Source organism: Erigeron canadensis, chromosome 1 (genome assembly GCF_010389155.1).
Source record: "Erigeron canadensis isolate Cc75 chromosome 1, C_canadensis_v1, whole genome shotgun sequence".
In the NCBI taxonomy this organism is placed as follows: Eukaryota; Viridiplantae; Streptophyta; class Magnoliopsida; order Asterales; family Asteraceae; genus Erigeron; species Erigeron canadensis.
The window spans coordinates 41,817,638-41,841,188 of record NC_057761.1 but is presented as its reverse complement, the minus strand read 5'-3'; the positions used below and the strand labels follow the sequence as shown (position 1 = coordinate 41,841,188).

Below are 23,551 nucleotides of genomic sequence, written 5' to 3'. Positions count from 1 at the left end.
ATGCCCAAGGAATGGAGATTCCATCAAATGATGAAATGTTTACATTCCTACGAAATGAGATTCCTCCTTCTTTGAACAACCAAACGCACTAAGAAATGGAATTCAATTCCAATTTCATCAAATTCTGTGAAACAAACGCGACCTAATCCTTAAGCAGGGTATGGAAGGTGAGCTGTAAAGTCTTATTTTTACTTAAAAATAAAGACTGTTTTCATAAGAGGTAAAAGTTGAAAAGTGTAGAGAGTTTAGTTGCTATACATGTCAGCCGAACAATAGCAAGAAGATTTACCTGTTTTGTCAAGGTATCACCCGACTACCTAAAATTTTGTTATAATTTGTTACATTCATATGTCATTATTCTAAAAAATTTCGATGTATTTGGTTCTTTTTTTTTCTCTAACTTTCTTTTTCATTTTGCAAAAAAATGAGTTTTATATCCTTAGGGGTAAGGGTGTAGCTGCCACACTTTGGCTTGTTTTTAACCAATTATATGTTGTCACGTCTCTTTGCCAATTGCTTACCGATTTTTTCCAAAACCTTGCCAATATGGAAGGTGTAATACCAAAGTCTTGCCAAAATGTCAAAAGTTGCTAAAACACAAAAAACAAAAAAATATGGCGTGTCCTTGCAATGGCAGTTCTCTTTAGGGGCCCGTGGGGGCCCGAGTCATCGTCGTTTTTTCGTTTAGTAGTACTAATATATCTGTATTTTGTCCAAAAGAATTTATACATATTAAGTCGGCCCCCAAGGATTATTTTTTAAAAAAGTTTTGATACGTTTAATAAATTTAATAGTGCAATAAAATTTACCTTTTTAGTTTTTATAACCCACAATCAACTTAGTTCATTCATAATTCTATGTTTTAGCCTACAATTCACAATCCACGTAACAAGGTTTTCCTCCTTTTTTCGAGTTTTAGGCTCCTTGTAAAATAAAATTTACCTTTTTAGTTTTTATAACCTACAATTCACTTAGGGGGTGCTTGGTTGGGGGTATTTAGGGGTAAAAAATGGATTATATAATGAATAATTGTGCTTGTTAGGGAAAAAAGTGGTTAATAAATACTAGAAATGGGTAATGGATCATTATAGACTAATTTGGGGGTAATAACTATCATTACCCAATAAACAATGTTACATTGTTACTCCCCCATTTTGTCGTGATTTTCGTTCTAAAAGTGGTAACTACACCTAATATGGTTTCAAAAAAACAATATTATTCATTTGCCATAATTTGGAATACATACGCATTTTATATATCATTCCAGCTAGTTCTGTGTACTAGTAAATTAGTAATACTAATTTATATATTATTATTATTATTATTATTATTATTATTATTATTATTATTATTATTATAGTTATAAATATGCTATGTATGAATGATACATCAATATATGAATATAATTAGAACTTTTAAATAAATAGTTATTTTCACACTTATTTAATAGAATTCTATATATTTTATATGTCTGTACATTAAACTAATTTAACCAAGCATCATTAATAGTAATGTAATACTCTTTGCATTCCTTAGCATTCCCTTTATCTTTCTCATTTCCATTCCCCTAATTAAACCAAGCACCCCCTTAGTCCATTCATAATTTTATGTTTTAGCCAACAATCCACAATCCATGTAACAAGATATTCTCCCACAATCCACAATCCAACGCCTTTTCTCTTGGTAGTTTTTTGTTGGTTAGAAACTATGTATTGATAATTTGAATGGAAAACTTAGATTATTAGTGTTATTTTTGTTTGACCCGACCCGATTAAGTGTATTGCATGACCATAATATAATACCCGGAACATAGCGATGGCAAAAAAAAATAAATTTGGCCCCCACCGCTAAAAATTTTAAGATCCGCCACTACGTCCTTATATTTGCTTTTGTGAACAAAATAGAAGCCAGAGAGAAGCAACAATTGGTCAAATATAGCCGATAGAAGAAGCCAATCGAAAGTGTCAATACTTGTCAATTAATAGGGTACAAGGTTACCAAAGAGCCAATGTTTGCCGATAGAATTTGCTTATTCATTTTGTCGACTGCACCCTTGCCATTATTTTTCTTGAAAATTTAGATGTGTTTTACATAAGATAACTAGAGTTCTATTTAAGAAAATCTACCAATATAACAAAGTTAATCATAATTGTTCTTGGTATGTATAATCGTTACCGAATTTTGCATACCTTGGGTCCAGTTTTTATTCATGTTTTTTTTTTGCAAACGGGCTTATTTGGATTTTCATCACCAAATCAGTGAATCAAATACACAATGACAAAAGCGGGCCAATCAAATGGGCTTTTCCATGTAAGAAAATTTTGTTTAGGACTTAACGGGGTATTTAATACTTATATATATATATATATATATACTACTATTAATACCCGTACGATGTACAATAACTATATAGATTGTAGCATAAAAAAAAATACATGATTCGCGAGTATTAAATAAATTGTGCTTAAAGTAAATTGAAGAGCGAAACTAAATTATAATAAACATATGATAAATATAATGTATGTTTAGTTAGAACTTTAGATATACCTTAAAGTTTTAGAAAACCACATCAAAATCGTAATTTGTAAGCATAGTGAATGATAGCATATAACCTTGTGATTTCGGATCGTAAACTCAAAATTTTGAAGTCTTCACGTTAATAACATATTATAATTAATATAAGTAATAGGAGTTAAGAATTGAGAAAATAAAAAAGACAATTTATTAATGAGAAAACGATATAATATCTTTTGTATCAATAAGTCAAGAGTTAGATTTTAGTTCTAAGTCTAATAAGAAAATTGAATTTATACACAATTAAAAAAAAGCTAATTTAACAAAATAAATAAATTAAAAGGATACATATCAATTAAGAATTACGTCACGTGTCGTTTCAAGAACATGACAATTATGTTTTAGCTTATTGGTAGATAGTTATGTTTCCTTTGAAAATTAAACTAAAATATATAAATATAGAATCATGAATTGCTTTTAGGAGAGGATTTGGAAGAAAAAGAAATTTCAAGCGATTATTATTTTTTATTTGGAATTGAATTTAGTTTGATATAACATATAGCATGTCGACATTCGTTAGATATAATATATATTTAATAATTATTATAAGGAAAGTAAAAATTAATTAGTTAGGAATTTTAATTTGATTTAATTAAGGATATATTAAAAGGGACACTTGTCGTCCAAGTAATCTGGCATGTGTTGATTAAACAATACATCAATCCTGTTTTAGTATATTAATAAATTATTATTATATTATATATATACTAGGGTAACACTCCGGTGAGAACACTTTTAAAATAAGAACGGTGATAACACTTAAAAAACATCATTCTGATGCATTAAAACTCCATAAATCTAACATAGTGCATAACTAATTATCATTATCTAAGTGTTTAACAGCACGTTGATTTGTCAAAATCAAAAAAATCACGTTTTTTGTTGGATGCATCATTTTGATGAATATGCATCCAAGATGGATGCACAAAATAAAAAACATGATTTTCTCGATTTTGACAGGTCAATGTGTTTTTAAATATTTAAATAATGATAATCAGTTATATATTATGTTAGTTTTATGGACTTTTAATGCTTCAAAATGTAGTTTTTAAGTGTTTTCACCGGTTCTTATTTTAAGAATATTCTTATTTGATTGTCCTCCAAGCAAATATACTTTTCAACTTTCAACTTTTCAAGTTTCACTTTTAACAATATACACATGATAATGCATGATGTATCATACATCAGTGCATACAACTTTCTCTCCCCTTCACAAATCATTTTATTCCTTTAATTATTTCAAAATCTTTTATTTTCAAAAAACGTACATCGTTAAATTATAAAAATTATATGGGTGTTCTTAAAATTTCATGTTCTTTCATAAGAGATGTCATTCGATATACTTTCGACGAATTTTTAAATCCAAGACGGAGCCCGTATGGCTAAGGCATTTGGTTATGACACTTTATCATGTATCACCTCCTATGACCGATCACACTCTGTGACCTATCCATCTCATAATTTTACCACCGCAATGCATGGGTAATTGGTCTCATAAATTTAAAACAAAAAATATTCAAAACTCTTTAAACTTGACTATTGATTTTAAATAGTTTTTTTTTTTCCCTGCGAGCAATTAGTCATATGCATTATTAATTTTTATATTATGAGAAGCAATATAGATACCAAATTTCCTTATACATTTACCATTTCTCCTTTATTTGTTCCTTAAAGTAATCTATACTCTTTATTAAAGAAAATACCCTCATGTCAAAAGTTACATGGGGAGAAATGTCTAAAATGTCTTCTAATGTAATATTTTCACCTACAAGGCTACAACCCTTTAAAATATTTTCACATACACTATTCTCTTAACTTTAATAATTAAATTACACTATCAATCCTTTATTTTTCTAAAATATCTTCATTAACCTTTTAAATCAATTACTTTTATATGAATTATCTACGGCACTTGACGTCGCATCCACCACCAACACTCGCCTCCACCACAACACCGTCGCCGTCACGACCACCGCAGCATCGTACGGATACAATGCTAGTAATATATAAATCAAATCACGTGAGTGGCACATTCTTAAAAAGCTTTTTAACTAAATCCTTGAAACTAGATCCATACTCTTTCATGATCACAAATATCAATCTTTCCTTCTTTCTTAATAGTCATCACATCTATCTTTTGAGTTTCTTATTTTGATTTTATTTGTTTCGCTTGCCAACTAGATCGTACTACAAATCCTTGGGCCTAAAAACCTTATGTCACTGACGCCACCACCACCAGTCCATCACTGACGCCATCACGATCATCTTTCTCACACGCAAAGATCTCGTCATCGGAGGCTCGAAGCTGGGATCGATCATGATGTTATAGAGATTTTAATCGAAGTAGTTGTTATTTTTATTATTATTAGTATTGATTTTTATTATTAATGTTATTATCACCACTTAAGTAATTCATTATGATGAATTGTTGATTATTATTAACTTTCAAATTTTGAGATAGTTCTTGTTTTGTTATTGAAATGTTAATCAGAAGGATCAAGGAAGATGATGGTTATGAATGGTTGCAACTTGCAAGGATTTTTAAGTTGAAAACTTTGATTGGATCTGCTCATGGTAGATTAACATTCTAGTTCGTAAAGTTTTTAGTCTACTGGTTAATTTTTCTTTTTCAAGTTCATCATATTTGGGTTTGGGCTGGTAGGGTTGATGATTACGTTGTTATAAAATCCATAGCAAGCAAGCAAAGAAAACATAGAATAGTAGTTACCAATTTACCATTATGAAATCATATTTTGTTGCAGGAATTCAAAGGTTGTGAAGTTAACTCACATGAAAAAAATCCCAGTTTTCATTTCTCTGTTATTATGTTACCAAACACCGTAATTGATTTCTTTTAGAATTCTATGGTTATTTCTCTATCAGTACCAAACACGAAGGAGTTGATTAAATTTATCATCTAATTTTATTTCTCTACATTTTATTTCTCTGCTCCATTTCATTTCACTGAATTTCTTTATCTAAAAGTATACTACCAATATCACTAGCCTTATTTTATGATTTGTATCCATATTTTGTGTTGATTTTTAAAAACTAAAGTAGATGTAACTACTATTTGCAAATCTTTCACTTTTAACATCATTAATGTAAAAGTCAAAAGAAGTCGAAATAATTAAATTGCTTAAAATGTAAAAGAAACTACTTAAAAAATCCTCAGAAACTAAAAAAGTCTACTTCACCATCATCGTCAAGACATAAACCATAATCATAGCCTACAATTACAAAAGTCCGCTACCACCACTTATAGCCATGGTTGTAAAACTCGGCCGATACACGAGCCGATACAGCCGAGTCTTGAGAATCGGCTCGTGTATCGGCCCTTTGGCGATAAGAGTTTGTGAGACTCAGTCAAGACTCGGCCGGATCGGTCAAGATTTGGCTGAATCGGTCAAGACTCGGCTGGATCGGATCGGTTAACCAAAGTCAAAGTTTTTTTTTTTTAAAGCTTTTATTAATTATCTTATTGTTTCTAAACAATTATGTTTAAGTTGAAAAATCATGTTATGTTTAAGTTTGAAGTTTATATATATTTTTAATTTTTTGTTATATATAATTTCAAAAACTATTATTTTATACACAAAAAACCCATTATTCATCAATCCGATTTCGATCCGATTTTTAAAAAATCTTGTCTCCCCCCTCGCTGATCCGATCCCGATTTCCGAATTCTGCAACCTTGCTTCTAGCTAAATCTTTACCCGAAATTTTGAAATTATGAACCGTCATGCATTACACAAATAGAAATTTGGTCTCGTTATAAGATTCCAATTTAGGTCTCACCCAATCATCGTGTTGTAGGCGTTTTCTCAAAGCTTGTTCTAAATAATGGCGTTAGCATGAAAAATTTCTTTTCAACTAAAGCATATAGAGAAAGAATATGATTAATAATAGTCTATTTTAAAAATAATATAACGCTAATATGATAATGTGAATCAAATTTTATTCGAGTAAGACCTAAAATTTTAAACTTCAGGCAATTTATTTTTCCTGAACTTTACCCGTAATATAACAAATAGTATAATTTAACCTAATATTTCATCTGTCTCATTTTAAATGTCATAGTTTGATATTTAGAATCTTTTTATTTCAACATTGGTCATAATATTTTTTTATTTATTCATATAATATTTGATAAAAAAAAATACATGAATGGATTAAGTTTTAACTGTACTTTTTATTTATATAATTTTTATTAACAAACATATAATACATGCAAAAATATTTACCGTTAAAGTTAATAGAAAAAACTTTAAGAAACAAACCAAAACATTTAAAATCGAATGGAAATGCAACTGAATAAATTTATCCATAAAATACATTTATATATATACTAAAAACCAAGTGGTTTTTTACAAGTTTCTATGCACATGGTACAACTACATATGCATTCAACTTTGAATTATTTACCTTTTAACCCCCTAAAGATTTTACTTTTTACATTTAAGCCCATCACCTTTTACTAATTTACATTTTAACTCCCTAAAGTTTTCTCTTTACTTTTTCACTCCCAAAGTTTTTTCCTTTTACAGTTTAGTCCATCAACTTTTACGTCTTTACCTTTTAACCCCCTAAAGTTTTTATTGTTACAATGTCAAATAAATGTTTGTTGGTGACTTTATCAAATTTGTACCAAAGCATTGTCATCTGAAAAGATAATCTACTTGAGTCTCGCTGCAAGCTGTGTAATATAATCTGCGGCAACGTGTTTAAGCTTAATGAATCATTGTCTACGACGTTACTATAAAAGCTCCGCGGCAACGTGCGCGTATTTATTTATAGTGTATGCAATTACTATATCATTAATGGCGAGGCTTATGAACAGTGCCACGTGGCGCTGTTCTATTGGTCTCGCCTGTATCCCGCGTTTTTCCCATATTTTGCCATATCGAATTCCGTTAAGGTTATTTTTTGTTTGGTTTTTCTTGGTTTCCTACATAGTTTTTTTTTCTTTTGTGTTTTCTTTCTATTGGTCCACCTATACCTCGCGTTTTTTCGGATTTTGCTATATCGGATCCCGTTAAGGTTATTTTTCTTTCGGTTTTTGTTGGTTTATTACATAGCTTTTTTGCTTTTAAGTTTTCTTTCTTTTGGTTCATCGTATACCCCCATCACTGTTTAGATTTTGTCATTTTGGATCCCGTTTGGGGTTTTTTCTTGGTGTTCATCATCGTTTTTTGGCTTTTGTGTTCTGAATTAATATATTGGAAACTTTTACACACAATTTAATTTTTCCTTTGTTATTTCTATTTTCGTTAAGGTTATTTATTTTTTGGTTTTTCTTGGTTTTTTGATACCATTTTTTTGCTTATATGATCTCTTTTATTGGTTCATCATATACCCCGCATCACTATTTAGATTCTGACATTACGGATCCCATTTTGAGTTTTTTCATTCGTTTTTTTTTGGCATGGTTATCAATAGTCACCATGCTTATTAAAACTTGACACGTCGCATCGGTTATAAAGTGACACATCGCACGTTTCCTATAGTTTGGATTTTGCCACATTGCATCCTGTTCGGATTTTGTCACGTCTTTTTCTTTTTTAGTTTTGTTTTACCTTTTCGGATTTTTTTTATTACGGGTTACTTCTTTTGTTTTTTTCACACTTTTTAATTGTCATTCAACCTTATTGTGATACACCCCGTACCACTACTTGCATTTTGCTATATCGCATCCACCCGATATCTGAATTAATATATTAATATTTTTGTCATATCACATCCCGTTCAGGTTTCTACTACGGGTTACGTTTTGTTTTCTTGCATACTTTTAAACAAACATATTAATGACAAAATTATTTCTGTTAAGCTGTCGAAAATTCACGACATATATACTAAAATAACGAACCGTTTCAACAAAGGAATTGAGACCCCGCAACGCGGGTCCAAAATTTTCTAGTTTACCATTAAGGGCGAAGCCATGCCGTGTGATTGTGTGAATTTAACCAAAATGACTATAATAACTTACATACAATAAATAACTATGTTGATCGAAGCAAGCAAACTTATATCATTGAAAGAGCCCTTTTGAATATGTGGATAATCTTACGTTGCTATAAGATTATTACTAATGGTCACATCAACATACAAATGTGGTGTCTCATATCAGTGGGTCACTGCATCACGCCATAACCACACTCTCTTCATAGCAAGCATCCTATAAAACTAGATTCCACAGCACTCAAGAATTAAACCGAATGATACTAAAATATTTATTTATTTATTTATTTTTTTGAAAAGGAATGATACTAATAATCAATCAAAAGAAAAAAAAAAACACATTTAATATCAAATGACACCATCATATTTCAATGGTGACACATCCACTTTGGTTCTTCCACTCTACCATGACACCGGGTACCTAATGGTAGACACAAGGATGCCGGGATGGTTGGCCCTCGACGTCATGACATCGGGTACCTAACGGGAGACACAAGGATGCCGGGATGGTTGGCCCTCGACGTCAGGATCTTCCCCTCCATTAAGAATATTCTAATCTTGAAATTATGTTATATAATTTTGATTTTATTATAGTTTAGCTTTTAGCTAGGGGGAATGATTAATTTTCCTAATTAATAAGCCTAAAAATCCTTTTAATTTATAAGATGGTAACATGTGAAAATTCAAGGGGTAAATTAAAAAAGAGATAGAGTAGAATTCGATTATCATTTTATATATATTTATCATTTATATGTTTTTAGGAAGATTTTTAAGTCAATATTTAAAAAGTTTAATATTTTCATTTAACTAGCTATTGAAATTTGAAAAGTTTGAAATAATTTTTTTTTCTTTGTGCGAATGTCCATATGATGTCTGTCACACACAAATAGGTGCATCTACACCGAACAAGTATACGGTGTATCTACTCCCAACAATTATATTCGATAAATTTCCTTTTTGGTAGTGATAGTCTTGCAAGATTCCCAAGCCTAACATGAGACGATTAAAAATTTTCAAACCTCAATGAACACCGTCTTTCGTCCATGCGCCTCATCATTTATATATATATATATATATATTATATTATATAAATAAAGAAACATTTGTCATGATATAAGATTCTTAAAAATTGTGGTATGTTGTATTGCCACCTATCTTTTTTAATTAAATTATGACATCGTTATATCTTATTAATTTAAAATTCAAAATATATTTCTTTTTAAAAAATATATATCATTATATAGATTTTCATTAAATACTCACATTATTATGTAAGATTCTAATAACCTTATAATTTTGTTATAATAGGCCAAAAATTATGGTTTCTTTTCAGGTAACGGTTTTACCTTTTATTTTTCCAACCGTATCTGTTTCAACATGTATCTACAACTACACAACTTTTGTTTCTGTTTAGTTTCGTTTTTTACATAAATATTTAGCACAACTTTTCAACTTATTTAACGTTGTTATTATACAGTTTAATATGACAATATATTTTAAAGCTATTGAGATACTATTCAGTTTATTTGAAAAACATTTATAAGTTAACCCGGTTACACCCGGTTATTAGCTAGTTTATATATAAAGTAAAGTGATGTAAAAGCCACCTAAAAATTGACATATTTATGAAAAGGATACTACCAACTTGTGTATATATTATTGCTATTATTATTTTGAAAAGATATACTATTACTATTTAATCTAAACTTATAACCTTGTTTGTTTTTAATGTATATTTTCTACTTCTCTTTTGACTACTTTATATGGTCATTTGTTTTGCATGTTGTCACTATTTTCAAAAGAAAAATAAACGTTTTAAACATTTTATTAATTAATGAGTCCATTTCAAGTTGTTTGATTTAATCAATTTGTTTATTTCAAAGTTGGAACGACTTCTCAAAGTTTTTGAAGTATAAAAGGAAGGGCTAAAACCATTTTTCTAACTTAGTGCAAAGACATGAATGTGAATTAAATTAAGTCAATATCTTTTAAGTTAAAAGATTTTCTATCTATGGTTAATGCTAGGTACTTTGTTTATATTGCTTATTTAGCCTAATATTGCCAGAAAAGGAAACATAGTATAAATATATATTCAGTATAAGAAACAGATAAAAACTCAAGACGGAAAGGGGGCATGTGAAACCAAAATAGAGAGCATCTACATACAAATGACATCATATAATAGATGTTGAAAGCTAAAGACAAGTTTTTTTTTTTTAACGGCGAAAGCTAAAGACAAGTAAGAAGAATTGAAAGATTCCATGATTATAATATGGAAGATAATTTGTGTCTAAAATATGGGGGCTAAAAGAATGCCTAATGAGGAGAGATTGATACATGACAAATTTAATGGTAAAGATCATGAAATAAAATATATGGAATTGTCAAAATTTGAATGTATTAGACATACTTTTAAGTGCATTATTAGGCATATTTATCGTTATCCGTTAATATTGTCAATATAAAATATTTATCTAAAGAAAATGAAATATAAAATTTTAGGTTCAATACTTCAATTAATCGAAAAAGCAAGTGAGTTAAAATTAGTGTATAACTTACATTCTTACACGGTGTTTTGTCATTTTAGCTAAAAACAGATGATATAGCGACGATCTCTTTGTATCAAAAAACATAAGACGGGATAGCACTTACTTTGTGTTTGGATATGCATTTGGAATGCTTTATTTGATTGTCGCAATTACACAATATGAATAAGAAATTAATTAATCCTCCTAAACTAATAGCCTAAATATCTTCCTAACTAAATGATGACATGTGAAAAAAAATTAAAGGACAAAATTAATAAAGAGAATTAGTAGATATCACATGTCACATTCTTTAGATTAATCTTAGCTTAATCTTTAAGAGAATTATCATTTTCCATAGAAAAATATTTGGTTGTATGGTTTCTTAACAGGAAAAACGAATGCAAATCTTAATTTTCAAAATGGAATTCTAAAAGAAGGGTAGCTCGAGCTATGAATATGTTAAACTTTGGTAGTATAAATTTTTTATTTATTTATGAAAAATGACTTATTTTCTATATTTGCCTCAAATAAAAAATATATGATATATTGGTCAATGTATTTAACTTTAAACTTTCAAAAGATTTTCTTATCAATATAGCCTATAAGAATCTATTTGTGCAAATAAGTATGAAAAGAATACGACCAAAAGTGGTAAAAACACTTAAAACCCGTCAACAATAGACAAACATCCTTAAAAATTAAAATGCTAAAATTCGTAACAATCTAAAAGTTGTTACTACTTTACACAGATACGAGACTAGTGAGAAAAATTAATGCTACGAATCTATCCTGATTCTACAAGTTATGTTTATACTAGACAATAGAAGTTCTAAATATTTTTTTTTTTTTTTTAAAAAAAAAAGAAAAGGAAAAGGAGAGTTCAAGTTGTACATCTCATAATTTAAAAGAAAAAAAGTATTTGGCTAATAAAAAAGGGAAATGATGTTCATGTTATTTCTTTTGATAAACGTACTATAATTGTGCATTACCAGTTAATACAGTCATTTATATTATTTTATACATTATGGTATATTTATCAACTAAAATTGATGGTACGAATATCACTTCTTATAAACAAAAGATTTATATATTTTTTATCTTTGGATTTCTTTTTGACCGAATCAAAAAGGAAGCAAAAAAGGGGTTACATTCTAGTTAGTCGAAAGTTTGTTAGGTTCATATATAAATTTTTTTAAAGAATTTTTTAAAAGTGCATTCTTAAGTTTTATTTTAAAGAAATAAGAAAAGAAAGGGTAAAAAACTTTTAATTTTTGTATTATTGAGTTTTTGTTTTAAAAGAAAGGGAAAGGAAAGAAAAGGAAAAATATGATATTTTGATCCCAAAACTTTCTTGCCAAAAGTGGCAAGATTTGGAAGGAATAGTGGTGAAATTATTATTATACCCCTCAAACTTATATAAAGGTTTTAATTACTACAAGACTATAAATGTAAAATTGTATCTTTTTATCATTTATTTTCTTTCCCTTCTAACTCAAGAATACATTTAACTATCAACTTTCCTTTTTTTTATTTTCTTTCAACTCGAGAATGCCTCTTTTTTATGTAATTATCTATCATTTCTTTCCCTATTCAGTCTTCTCCTTAATTTTCTTTTGATACAACTCGAGAATACAGTATAAGAATTTAAAAATTAAAACATATGTATCTCTTTTATTTATAAAATAAAAAAGGGTATTTTTAACTCATCCTTTTTGATATTTTTCCTAATGCCTTCCTTTCTTAAAAGTAATTTATTAAATTTCTCTTTTAATTATCTTTAAGGAAATAAGTTAAAGCATTAATATTTTCAAAATAAAATATTGAGAAAAATTCTATCAAAGTTATTTTTATAACTTGAGTCAAGTTAACGACATTTTGACCCTTAGATTGGAAATTAAGGGCCAAAATTAACCTAGTTATATTAGTCTAACTTGAGGGATCCCCTTCCATAATATATATACAGATAAACATCAATTTGGCCGAGTATTTTTTTTTATCTTTTATGTACCAAAAAATACAAACTCCAGTCCATGAAATAGATCCGTTGAGTATTTTGTCTTGGAATGGCAGTAATTACTACTTTAATAATTTTTAAGTTTACGAGGAATATATGCATACATACATACATGATACATACAGTACAACAAAAATATATACACCCATCACTCTAGAGTCTACACCCATGCACCCTCCCCCTCTGTTTTTTTTTTTTCTAAAACTTGCCACTCTTTCTCTCTCTATTTCTCTCTGCCTCTCTTCATTTTTAGTAGCTTGAAAAAAGGACCAACTTTTAACACCAACCAAACAGTCCGTCATAATTAAGCAAACTTAGTTCTCACTCATCACCTGGCTACAACCATGACTGCTTTTGCACTTACCTTGCTGATTCTCTTGGCCATGGCTGGCTATTCAAGTAAGTCTTTTTTTTTTGGATCATGGTTTCTCATTTTTTTTTTTTTAGAAAAACAAAATTTTTCATATGGGTTTTGTTTGTTTTTGATAATTATGATTTTTCTGACTTGGGTCTTTGATATTCTTGGTTTTTATCAAATGGGTTTGACTTAGATTTGCTTTTTAAGCTTAAAGCTAACACCTTTTTTGTTTATGTTTTATTTTCAAACAGGTGCAGCTTATTGTGTATGTAACTCTGCATTAAGTGACACAGTTCTTCAAAAGAACATAGACTATGCATGTGGAAATGGTGCTGATTGTGCTCAAATCCTTCAAAATGGTGCTTGTTATAACCCTAACACTGTCAAAGATCACTGCAATTATGCTGTCAATAGCTATTATCAAAGAAAGAGTCAACTTGGTGGAAGTTGTGATTTCTCAGGCACATGTACTGTCAGCCAAACAGCCCCTGCTGGTAAGTCATCAATTTATGAAACACATCAATATGACATCACCTCTATAGGACTTGTCCCTTATGCAATGAATGCTGTACTTTGTATTACAGTCATTTTCACCATTGGATAAATGAATATGTTCTTTTGGATTTTTATTTTATTTGTATTTGTATTTGTGGTCTCTCTAAATGTTGTTTTTTGATGATTTATAGGTGCAATTTCAGCTTGTTATGCTGGGAGTGCCAGGTGTGTATCTTTTTCTTTTGCAACTTTATAACTAAAAACATTTCCCCCTTTTTTCATTTTCATATTGAACTGCTTATTTTTCATCATGGTTAGATTAAGTTATGTGGCTATGTTTCCTGATGCATAAATGTGTATGTTTTATGCAATTATAAAGGTGAAAATGTAAAGAGAGTTTACTTTTTAATTGATCAAGAAATAAAAAGTGAATTACTTTTCCAAGAAGCTCATCCTTTCATAGTGATGCCTTTCTCATGATATCTTCTTCACTTTCTTTATGTTTCATGTATAAGTGTAGTTCAAATCTAATTGGTCACCTAACAAATCATACACTTAGAGTTATGACTTCACTGAGAGCAATGTACAAGTTTTGTGGCATAATGTGTAAGTGCTGTGTGTAAATGCTCTAGATTTTGAAGTTTTAGCTATGGAAAGAAGGAATCACTTTTTTGTTTAGTGCTTGTAGTTGCATAGGGCGTCTCACTTGACTTGAAAGTTTCACAATTTTTAGGTTTGTTGAGCTATTTCAATATTCAAGAGATTTTCTTTAATCTTTAAAAAAAAAATTTGGAAGATTTTTCTAGGTTAAAAATGATCCCAGATGGCATGTTTTTTTGGGTCATTTGTACCAGTCTAATTGGGTTTTTCCCATGACACATTCTACCCATTTCCCCCGGCTTTTTCCCCACATTCCACCCAATTTCCAGCCATTTTTGTGGCCACCCCTCCCCAAATATATGTCTAGGGTGATGAATCAAACCCAACACGGAAATATCTCTCGGTGAGAACTTGGTGATGATAATGTGTTGTACATGTTGCATTATAAGTTATATTATGTTCAGAGCCAACTTTCAGGAATCATTTGGTAGATCCGGCATGATAGATTAGGTACTGCTTAGTACACATGTGAGTTGTCAAGATATTGGTTCCTATTTTTTGATAGTATAACAAGCAAAGGTCATGTTAGGTCATATTGTGCTTTCATTTTGATATATAATGATATTAGTAGGTACAAATAATGAAAATGCATCCATGGGCAAGACTGGAAATCCATCTTTGACTTTTTGGTCAAATATGTCCCTACCATAATAAAATAATGGCCAAAATATATAGGGAATGTACGTAACAAGCAATAATCTAACCTTTATGATGTTATGGTATGTGAGTGCTATTTAAAAATTAAAAATAAAAATAAAAATACACAATCCACATAAATTTTAACTCATGTTTACAAAGTGGCCACCATGGGAGTGCTAGTTTGTAATCAAGATTCAAGATCATGATTATCGCAAAGAAGTAATATCTTTTTTACCCTAATAGAAATAAAAATAAAAATACACAATCCACATAAATTTTAACTCATGTTTACAAAGTGGCCACCATGGGAGTGCTAGTTTGTAATCAAGATTCAAGATCATGATTATCGCAAAGAAGTAATATCTTTTTTACCCTAATAGGAAATAGTAGAAGTTGAAATTTTTACCCTTTTGTGGTTTGTTATGTTTTAAATGTTTAGATACTAAATGACTGATCAAAATGACCGTGAGTTGTGTCATGATGCATCATCACTAAAATGAGCAACAATCATGTTAAGTAGCATTGATTTGCCAAATTGTCGCACTTGGTATTTTTAAGTAAGATGATCACAAAGCATTACATGTCGGGATATAATTAGAATCATTTTGGTAGGGGAAAGTAGCACTTGTTTGCCACCTTGCATCCCAGCTTTAGTGTATTAACGTAACTCAACATGAGACCAAGTAGTATCGGCTTTCGAATTTTGGAAGAAAGATTTGTAATCAAGTGTTCAGAAAGCTAGAGTTATCGGGCCATATGATCATCATATGCCTTCAGGACACACTTTCATGGAAAAAGTCATTTTTTATGCAACTTGAATTTCTTTAGAGACAACGGAAATACAAGTTGTAGTACTAACTGTATATATTTATTTTAAACGGCTAGTACTCAATTTATTGAACTGTAAAATTTTTAAGGGCCTTTAAAGACAAATCAAAGTAGTTATGATTCTTGTACTTGGAAAGTTGGAAATATTTATTAGGATCAAATGAAGATTTCTATTCAATATGGATTTGTTTCTTGAAGCAAACTTATGCAATACGAACATGAACTTGTACAATCTGCTTTATACTTGTCATTTCTTCTTGTCCGGTTGTCCCCTGAATTTCTAGTCCATGTACAGTTGTAAATTTGAGTTGCACTTTATAAATTATGCCTTGCGACAGAAACTAAATTACTTTAGAAACCTTCTATTCTTAAGTCGATTCTTCTAATGTTTTAAATTTTGCAGCTCCACTACCCCAGCTTCACCTGGGACTGGGACTGGAACGGGCACAGGAACCGGAACTGGAACTGGAACGGGGACAGGAACAGGAACTGGAACTAACCCGGGTACGGGCACAGGCACGGGTATAGGGATGACCCCACCGTTTGGGCTTGGCCCATCAGGAGGCACGACTGACACCAGTGGTGCCGAGTCTTCCATATCGTTTACTTTACTATCTTTTTTGGTCCCGGGCTTGATCTTATGGTTAAGGTTGATCTAATGACAATTCTTATCAATGTATGGTTGTGGTCTATCCATAAATCCAGTTGTAATTTACGCGGTGGTCGGTTTTAGTAGGAAATGGATTATTGGTTGTATTCCATTAGACTATTAGAGGGTATTTTTTTTTTCTCTTGTTTACTTTTTCGTATGTGGGGAATTTATGCCTTTTGAAATGAGGCTGTAATCTGTGAATGGGTGTTTGTGGGGGTACTAATATGTTCTTATGATGCCTTTTAGGAAATTTTCACCTTTTTGTATATCTAAAAGGTCACCTTTTTATATCTTAGATACTACTTACACTTTTTACTTTATAGACTTGGCCGTAATGGTTGGATTAACATAACTAATTTTTTGGGTTATGTTTTATCTCTAACAGGTCGATAAACAACTTAAGAAGACATGTTATAAATTTGATCAAAGTGTACTTCCACTAAATAGGTTGAACCAAATTAACCTGTATGATGTTTGAATCATGTTTGACTCATTATCTATAATGTAAATTAGTTGTGCAAATGGTTCAACCTTGGTGGCCCAGATGCTTGTAAGCAATTTTGGCCTGTATAATCATATTCAGATTTATTCGTTATGTTTTGTTTGTAACACTAACATGTCCAATAAAAAATCAAAACAGTTGTTTATGATGAAACATCTTACAAGCTGTTCTAGTCGTAATTTTGGAAAGACACATATACATATTTAGTTAATATAATTCAAACGTTATATTTCCCTTAGATTACTACTCATTAAAATGGAATGAACACGATTTAAACTATTTTACATTCCTGGCATAATTTTAAATTGCCCATACCAAGTACCAACTTAAAGGAACTAGTTTTATAACCCATTTTGCCACTTGTACATTCAATCATTCATACTAGACATGTATAAGTAGTAATCTTGGAGTTTAATTATATAATGTTGTTACTAACCAAGATGACACGCTTGTAAAACACTCCACACCTGGGTCCCATTTAGCATTGACAACACACCACTATATAAATTTGAGAATTGGGGGCGCTAACGACTAAATTTGATGTACTAGAATCTTTTTTCGCTTCTCTGGAAATGATGTAGGAGTGAAGCTCATCTCACAGGGCACAAAGTCTGTGATCAACTTAGCAACAACATCTGGTTTTTCGACATGTGGGATGTGACCACAATTTGATATTTGACGAATAATGGCATTGGGTAGCTCACAATGTAATCGCTGTGTAATCAAAACAAAGAGGTTAAGATGCAAGTTGGGGAATGGGTCAAATTAAGATTTTTGTCATTGTTGAAATGGGCCGGGCCATGCGCAGTTGACTTGAAACACAATTTGTCTGAACTTTTTATTTTATTTAGTTGGTGTGTCAGATATGATTACAATAGGTTTATTTCAACAATAATTTAGATATATAAATATAATGACTACACAGGTTTCATGCATTAAAAATGTACTTTGTGAGTAAATTTCGGACATGTTGGGCCCGTTCAACTTAGTTCCTTCTAAGAACTTTCTTATATCCATTTGACATGTGGAGATAAACATAGTGATTCTATTGAAATTGTCATCTCCAAGTTAAATGGTGATGACATTCAACTTGACAACGAGAAGGGCGGGCAAGATACTAACCACTGCAAGTTTGCTGTCAATGATTCGATCATTTTCTCCTGATATTATAAGGGTTTTGTTCACAACCTGATGTAGAAAGTGTAACATTTTGGAATATAGTCAGATATGTAAAACAAACATTTTTATACCCTCTAAGCTCTACTAGCCCAGATTAGAAGAAGACCTCAATGAGCATAATTGTTGACTCATCGAGGTTTTTTTCTGTTGACCTCAAATGTACTAGTTTTAAGTTTGGAAATCATTAAGGCCTACTTTTTTGGAAAGAAATGGTGAGTAAAAATCTCAAAGGTAATACTGGATTTGGAAAGTAGTTCGCTTCGCTTTTATGGGCAAAATTGCTCTCTAAAAGCGATTCTGATTTGAAAGCATTTTTGCAGTCCCAAACCAATCTTTAGTGATGAAATCTCTTAAAATTCAATTTCTAGTCAACGTAACATCCTGTAATCGAGAAAGTTAAAAGATGCATAACTTATATTTTTGCTTATAAGACAAACCTGATTAATCTGTGCAGAAACATTATATCCCCCACTGATCATGAAATCAACTGTTGCTTCTTCCCACCATGGCAATAAACAATGTAATCGAGCAATCTAGAGATGAAACAGAAAAGACAAAAATGGTAACAATTTACTTTACAAAGAAATGAAGATGCATTTAATCTTAACAGTCATTCAAGTTGAACTTACATAAGTCCAATCTAAGCATTTATCAAATGGCAATGAATTATATGACAGATTAGTAGCGTAAAAGCGCAATGGTAAGATTTTTAAAAGTGAGACCTGCAAAAAATAGAACACGTGATTAACAACTTTTATCATACATGCAATTTATAATGAGCAGCCCGTTGTACTTACACCAGCAAAGGCTACACTTCTTGGTAATTTGGAAAGATTTCCCGTGCCCTTTGAATACACACTTGCATTAATCAAAATCAGCTTATCAACCTGCAACAACAACAACAGCCAACTTAACAAGACCAGATATCTAAATTTCCTAAATATTTTGTCCCAAACTTAATCAACTTGTGAATTTCATAGCTCTAAAGTTAATGAGAATTATCATGATAATAGTGTACTTGTCAACACTTACAGCTTCTGGATGGTGGATAGCAAAGTCAATTGCAACCGCAGCTCCAAGACTCGGACCCACTAGCAACATAGGCCTTTTAATGTATGACTTCCAAAACTATTAGTCGAGAACATATTAGATATTTGTTTGAAACTGGCAGATCTGTTTGTTCTTTGCCAAACAGTGAGGTATAAAATATCTTAGTGGTGACAAAATAGACAATACTTACGAACACGTCGATTCAGCTTATGATTTATCTCTAATGGGTCAAACAGAAACGAATCGAAAGTTATTCAAATTGGATCTTATATGCATAAAACCGGGCCATAATATCATTTTTTCTTAAAAAAATTGTATTTGGTAACCATATTTCACACACCAACTAATTGCAGATAATGCTTGTATCAAATTTAATTGTTTTGACCCATTAATCAACCTGCTCAACCCAACCATATTCCCATCTCTAGCTAAATAACATATTACATAGTAACTTTAAAGTTACCTGAAAGAGATGATCGCGCTTGGATTCCACGGTACAATGTGGAAGCGTTTCTGATAAAGACAAATACACATGAAAAAGAACATGAACACGAAAGTATACTTTTGTTATAACATATGCAAGTAAAACTAACTAAAAAGGTAACCTAATTGGTTGAAGCCCCATCCTAGAATGTCAATTGCCCAGGTTTCTAATCCGGCCTGCTCAAGCAACGGAAGTGTGTATCTCCATTCTAGACATGAACTGAAGAATAAGAAGTAATCAAATGTGGAAATATAGCCCTAAAAAATATTAAGCAATGGGCGCAACAGAGTTTCAGCAGTGATCATGGAATCCATAAATGCAATGGCGGAATTTCATGAGATCCAGCATAATGCAATCGTTTGGATCAAAATAAGCAGCCACATACCTGTCAAAGCCATGAAGTAGAACAATTGGATTGGCGGTGTCCTGTACCATTGGCGTGACACAACTACTCATAATATGATTTTTCGAGACATTAAGCTGCAGTTAATGTCAAGAGAAAGTTAAAAAGATTTTTCATCACATTTCAGATACAAGAAAAAGTAAAAAAAATTTCATCGTATTCTGGATACAATTAACAGCAAACTATACAAGTCATTCAGTAGTTAATTAGTACCAATTAACAAAAGTGGAGGAAACATCACATACTGCAAAACTAGTATCGTCTTTTTTTCAGGATCGATCGGTTATCACAAACAAAGTAATAGTTGCAAGAAGCGAAAGTTGGAAACATAGTAATTGCACGGTTCAACAGTTTGCCTAAATGAACGGTCGAATTCCAATTATAGTTTGAAAAATTACATTGAATGATGAAGGTTGTATAGCATATACAGAAATAGAAAAGGATATAACACATAAACAGTCATCCAAACTATCAGAAATAAAGAGTTTTGTCCCTTTTTTTTTCAAGTAACAAGGTAACTTCATACAAATTTAGATGAAAACACATGCACACAAATAATAACATTAAATGATTTAGTGTTGGACTGTCTTACTAATTATCCGAACCCGATCAAATGGGTCAAGGTGTTGTGAATATCTCGAGCCCATGAGATATAATAAACATAATTAGAGAATAAACAAAAGAGTTATTTTTGTTAATGTTTCCTAGTTAGATAACTATGGAAAATTATTTAATTAGGAAATTAATATCCTACTCTAAATCTATGTTTACTTGTTGATCAAGTCGTGATCACCCCTATATAATCAACCCATCAGGGATCATTGTGATTACGAGGGTTATTCAATTTTGAGTTTATTTTCTGAATAAAATTGGAGAGCTTATTCCAATAATTGTGTGTTTGTTTTATTGTTCTAAATTCGATCGGGACTTGATTTGGTAGATCAAGCTCTTGATTCTGATTTTCTGCATTGACTTCCATTATCACCATATATTGAATACAAGCTTAATGAACAAATATTATCTATCTAAAAGCCAAAATTACCACACATAATTTTCAATATTGAATACACTTCTCTCCTCCACCAACCAAACAGGCATATAGTAAATACCATGTTAGTAAGGCAAACCATATATGAATGTAGACACCAGACATTAAAGTGTACACATACAATGGATTCATGTTTGGATGTGCGATTTAAAAGTGATTGTTGTGATCGAAATTTCGAATCATCAAATTGAACTTATAATTTTCAAATCCCCTATTTAGGAAATTTGTAAAATTATTTTACATTGGCAAAACAAAATTAAAAATTCTAAAATCTGTCCCTTGTGTGTGCCATTAAGGGTAAGAAAAAAGATAAAATCCATAAAAAAGTAACCTATTTATATGAATTTACTAGCGGAGAAATGCATGAAATCCAATAGTGGAAAAAATTTACATATTTCATGCAAAAGCCAACACAATAGTATATGTGCCCTCTCCTTAATTTGACTGTGCCCTCATCCCATTTAAAATACATTAATGTAAGGATGATAATTTAGTATATTATTTTGTTTGTTTTATAATCTAACGTCAGTCTTCTATTTTGCTCACTCTAAGATGTGGGATTTAAGGAGTATTATCAATTTTGTAAGCTAACAAAAAATACAGCAAATAAAGTAATTTTATATTCAACTAATATAAATCATATTTGTTCTTGTAGTATAAGAGTAAAAAGTTAAATCATAATAATCATAATATTTTCTATTATCTTTCTCTTATCATTTTTTTTCTTGTCTCTCTTTATTGACCAATGCTTATATTTCCATACTTCCTTAAAAGGATAGGAGTATATTACCTTTTTAACCAACAACTATCAATCGTTATATTGATAGATTATGTTACATTTTTTGCAATTTGCTTTTAGAAAAATATAAATTTAGAACATGGTGATGATTACCATTTTTCTCAAACATCCTTTCAAAACGAACATTTTTGACCAGAACTTATTTGACATGCCACTTAACCTGCTCATATGACCTCTAGTTTTTGTGCCCCCGTCATTGTAATTTTCTGGATTCGCCACTGACAATCTGATAATATTGAGTAAACTTCACTTTTCTGTTCACATATGACTATATACATGAGTCCATTTTATATAAACAGTAAAAAAAGAGCAAATAATCTTGCATGCATATATTATTAATATTGATATTAGTGTATTACACTCTCTCTTTTTCTTTTCATATTATGCAATCCAAAGCCTATCAAATTTTACTTAGTTAACGTTTAGGCAACAAATATAGAAAACCAAAAATGATAAATGTGACTAATATGATAAGCCTATAAACATGTCTAAAAATTTGGTGTAGACACGTAACATTAAGAGAAAAGATGAGTGGAATCCATATAAATGTAAGCACCGGCCACCGGATTTTAAAGAGTATCAAATTAGTCGCATGTATCATTACTCATAAAAAAAAATACTCCCTAACAAACTAGTCCCTTTTGACACTAGAACGAAATTTCTTTTGTACCTCAATAGGCAGCATTTGAATTCTTGAAACTAAGTTTTGAGCAAAAGGGTCTTGGATTTTCTCCATTTCTTTGAGCAGAATGGGAGGGAACACGTCAGCAGCCGATGCTCCGAAAAACATATTACTTTTCTTGCTTGAAACTGAGGATATCCCACCCATTGATGGATTAATGGCAGCAGTAATATTGGTCATCATGTTTATTTTGAACATTGTCATAATTTTCTTTACTTAGTAAGAATCTAAATTTAGAAAGATAGTTTTTTTTTTCTTCTTAAGTTTGGAGATCACCGGATGGGCTAGCAGACGAAGAATAAGAGAAGTATATAATATATGTTTGGACATTCATTCCCACACCATTCATCATGTTAATATTTTGGTTCAAGCAATGGACCCTCAAGTTTTTAATAGTACAGTAGAATTTAATAAAAAGTATAACAACATTCCAATTAATAAAATCAATAGGTAATAGCTTAGGTCACCAGCTATCACTTTTTAAGAGAGGTCCTCAACAAATTATTAAGTGATTGTGATTTACCTGACTTAATTAGAAGATTAATGGGTATCAAATGATACTTGAGATCAAGAGTTCTCATTCAATTACCCATGACAATATTACAATAAATAATGTTTCTATCAACTACTTTCCGATACCACCCTATATTAATCTACTTTCCTATATCAAAGGGGTTGTTTTTTTTTTCTTTGAAATA

The 23,551-nt window shown here is 30.7% G+C and overlaps 2 protein-coding genes across 2 annotated transcripts; one reads left to right on the top strand and one right to left on the bottom strand.

Annotated features, from left to right (window-relative positions):
• The first annotated feature begins 13,252 nt into the window (after positions 1–13,252).
• Positions 13,253–16,842, top strand: LOC122611188 (PLASMODESMATA CALLOSE-BINDING PROTEIN 4-like). Its single transcript, XM_043784172.1, has 4 exons — positions 13,253–13,473; positions 13,684–13,926; positions 14,119–14,152; positions 16,458–16,842. Exons 1-4 carry the CDS (start codon positions 13,419–13,421, stop codon positions 16,711–16,713), a joined length of 588 nt encoding a protein of 195 aa, XP_043640107.1. The 5' UTR covers positions 13,253–13,418; the 3' UTR covers positions 16,714–16,842.
• A 717-nt stretch (positions 16,843–17,559) lies between these two features.
• Positions 17,560–23,161, bottom strand: LOC122585632 (uncharacterized hydrolase YugF-like). The gene is made up of 10 exons (XM_043757760.1): positions 22,842–23,161; positions 20,307–20,401; positions 20,043–20,140; positions 19,901–19,950; positions 19,420–19,515; positions 19,185–19,274; positions 19,017–19,109; positions 18,825–18,920; positions 18,331–18,396; positions 17,560–17,922 (listed from the first exon to the last, which is right to left on the bottom strand). The coding sequence occupies exons 1-10, from the start codon at positions 23,055–23,057 to the stop codon at positions 17,740–17,742; spliced, it is 1,083 nt and encodes a 360-aa protein (XP_043613695.1). The 5' UTR covers positions 23,058–23,161; the 3' UTR covers positions 17,560–17,739.
• Between the last annotated feature and the right edge of the window lie 390 nt (positions 23,162–23,551).

What these genes read in the sequence shown, in the direction of transcription:
- LOC122611188 (XM_043784172.1), top strand. Translation starts at nt 13,419, where the DNA reads ATGACTGCTTTTGCACTTACCTTGCTGATTCTCTTGGCCATGGCTGGC. An exon ending in GGCCATGGCTGGCTATTCAA is followed by an intron (nt 13,474 to 13,683) that starts GTAAGTCTTTTT and finishes ATTTTCAAACAG; the next exon opens with GTGCAGCTTATTGTGTATGT. An exon ending in TGTTATGCTGGGAGTGCCAG is followed by an intron (nt 14,153 to 16,457) that starts GTGTGTATCTTT and finishes TAAATTTTGCAG; the next exon opens with CTCCACTACCCCAGCTTCAC.
- LOC122585632 (XM_043757760.1), bottom strand. Translation starts at nt 23,057, where the DNA reads ATGACAATGTTCAAAATAAACATGATGACCAATATTACTGCTGCCATT. An exon ending in ATGGGGCTTCAACCAATTAG is followed by an intron (nt 19,951 to 20,042) that starts GTTACCTTTTTA and finishes TGTCTTTATCAG; the next exon opens with AAACGCTTCCACATTGTACC. An exon ending in TTGACAGCAAACTTGCAGTG is followed by an intron (nt 17,923 to 18,330) that starts GTTAGTATCTTG and finishes TTGATTACACAG; the next exon opens with CGATTACATTGTGAGCTACC.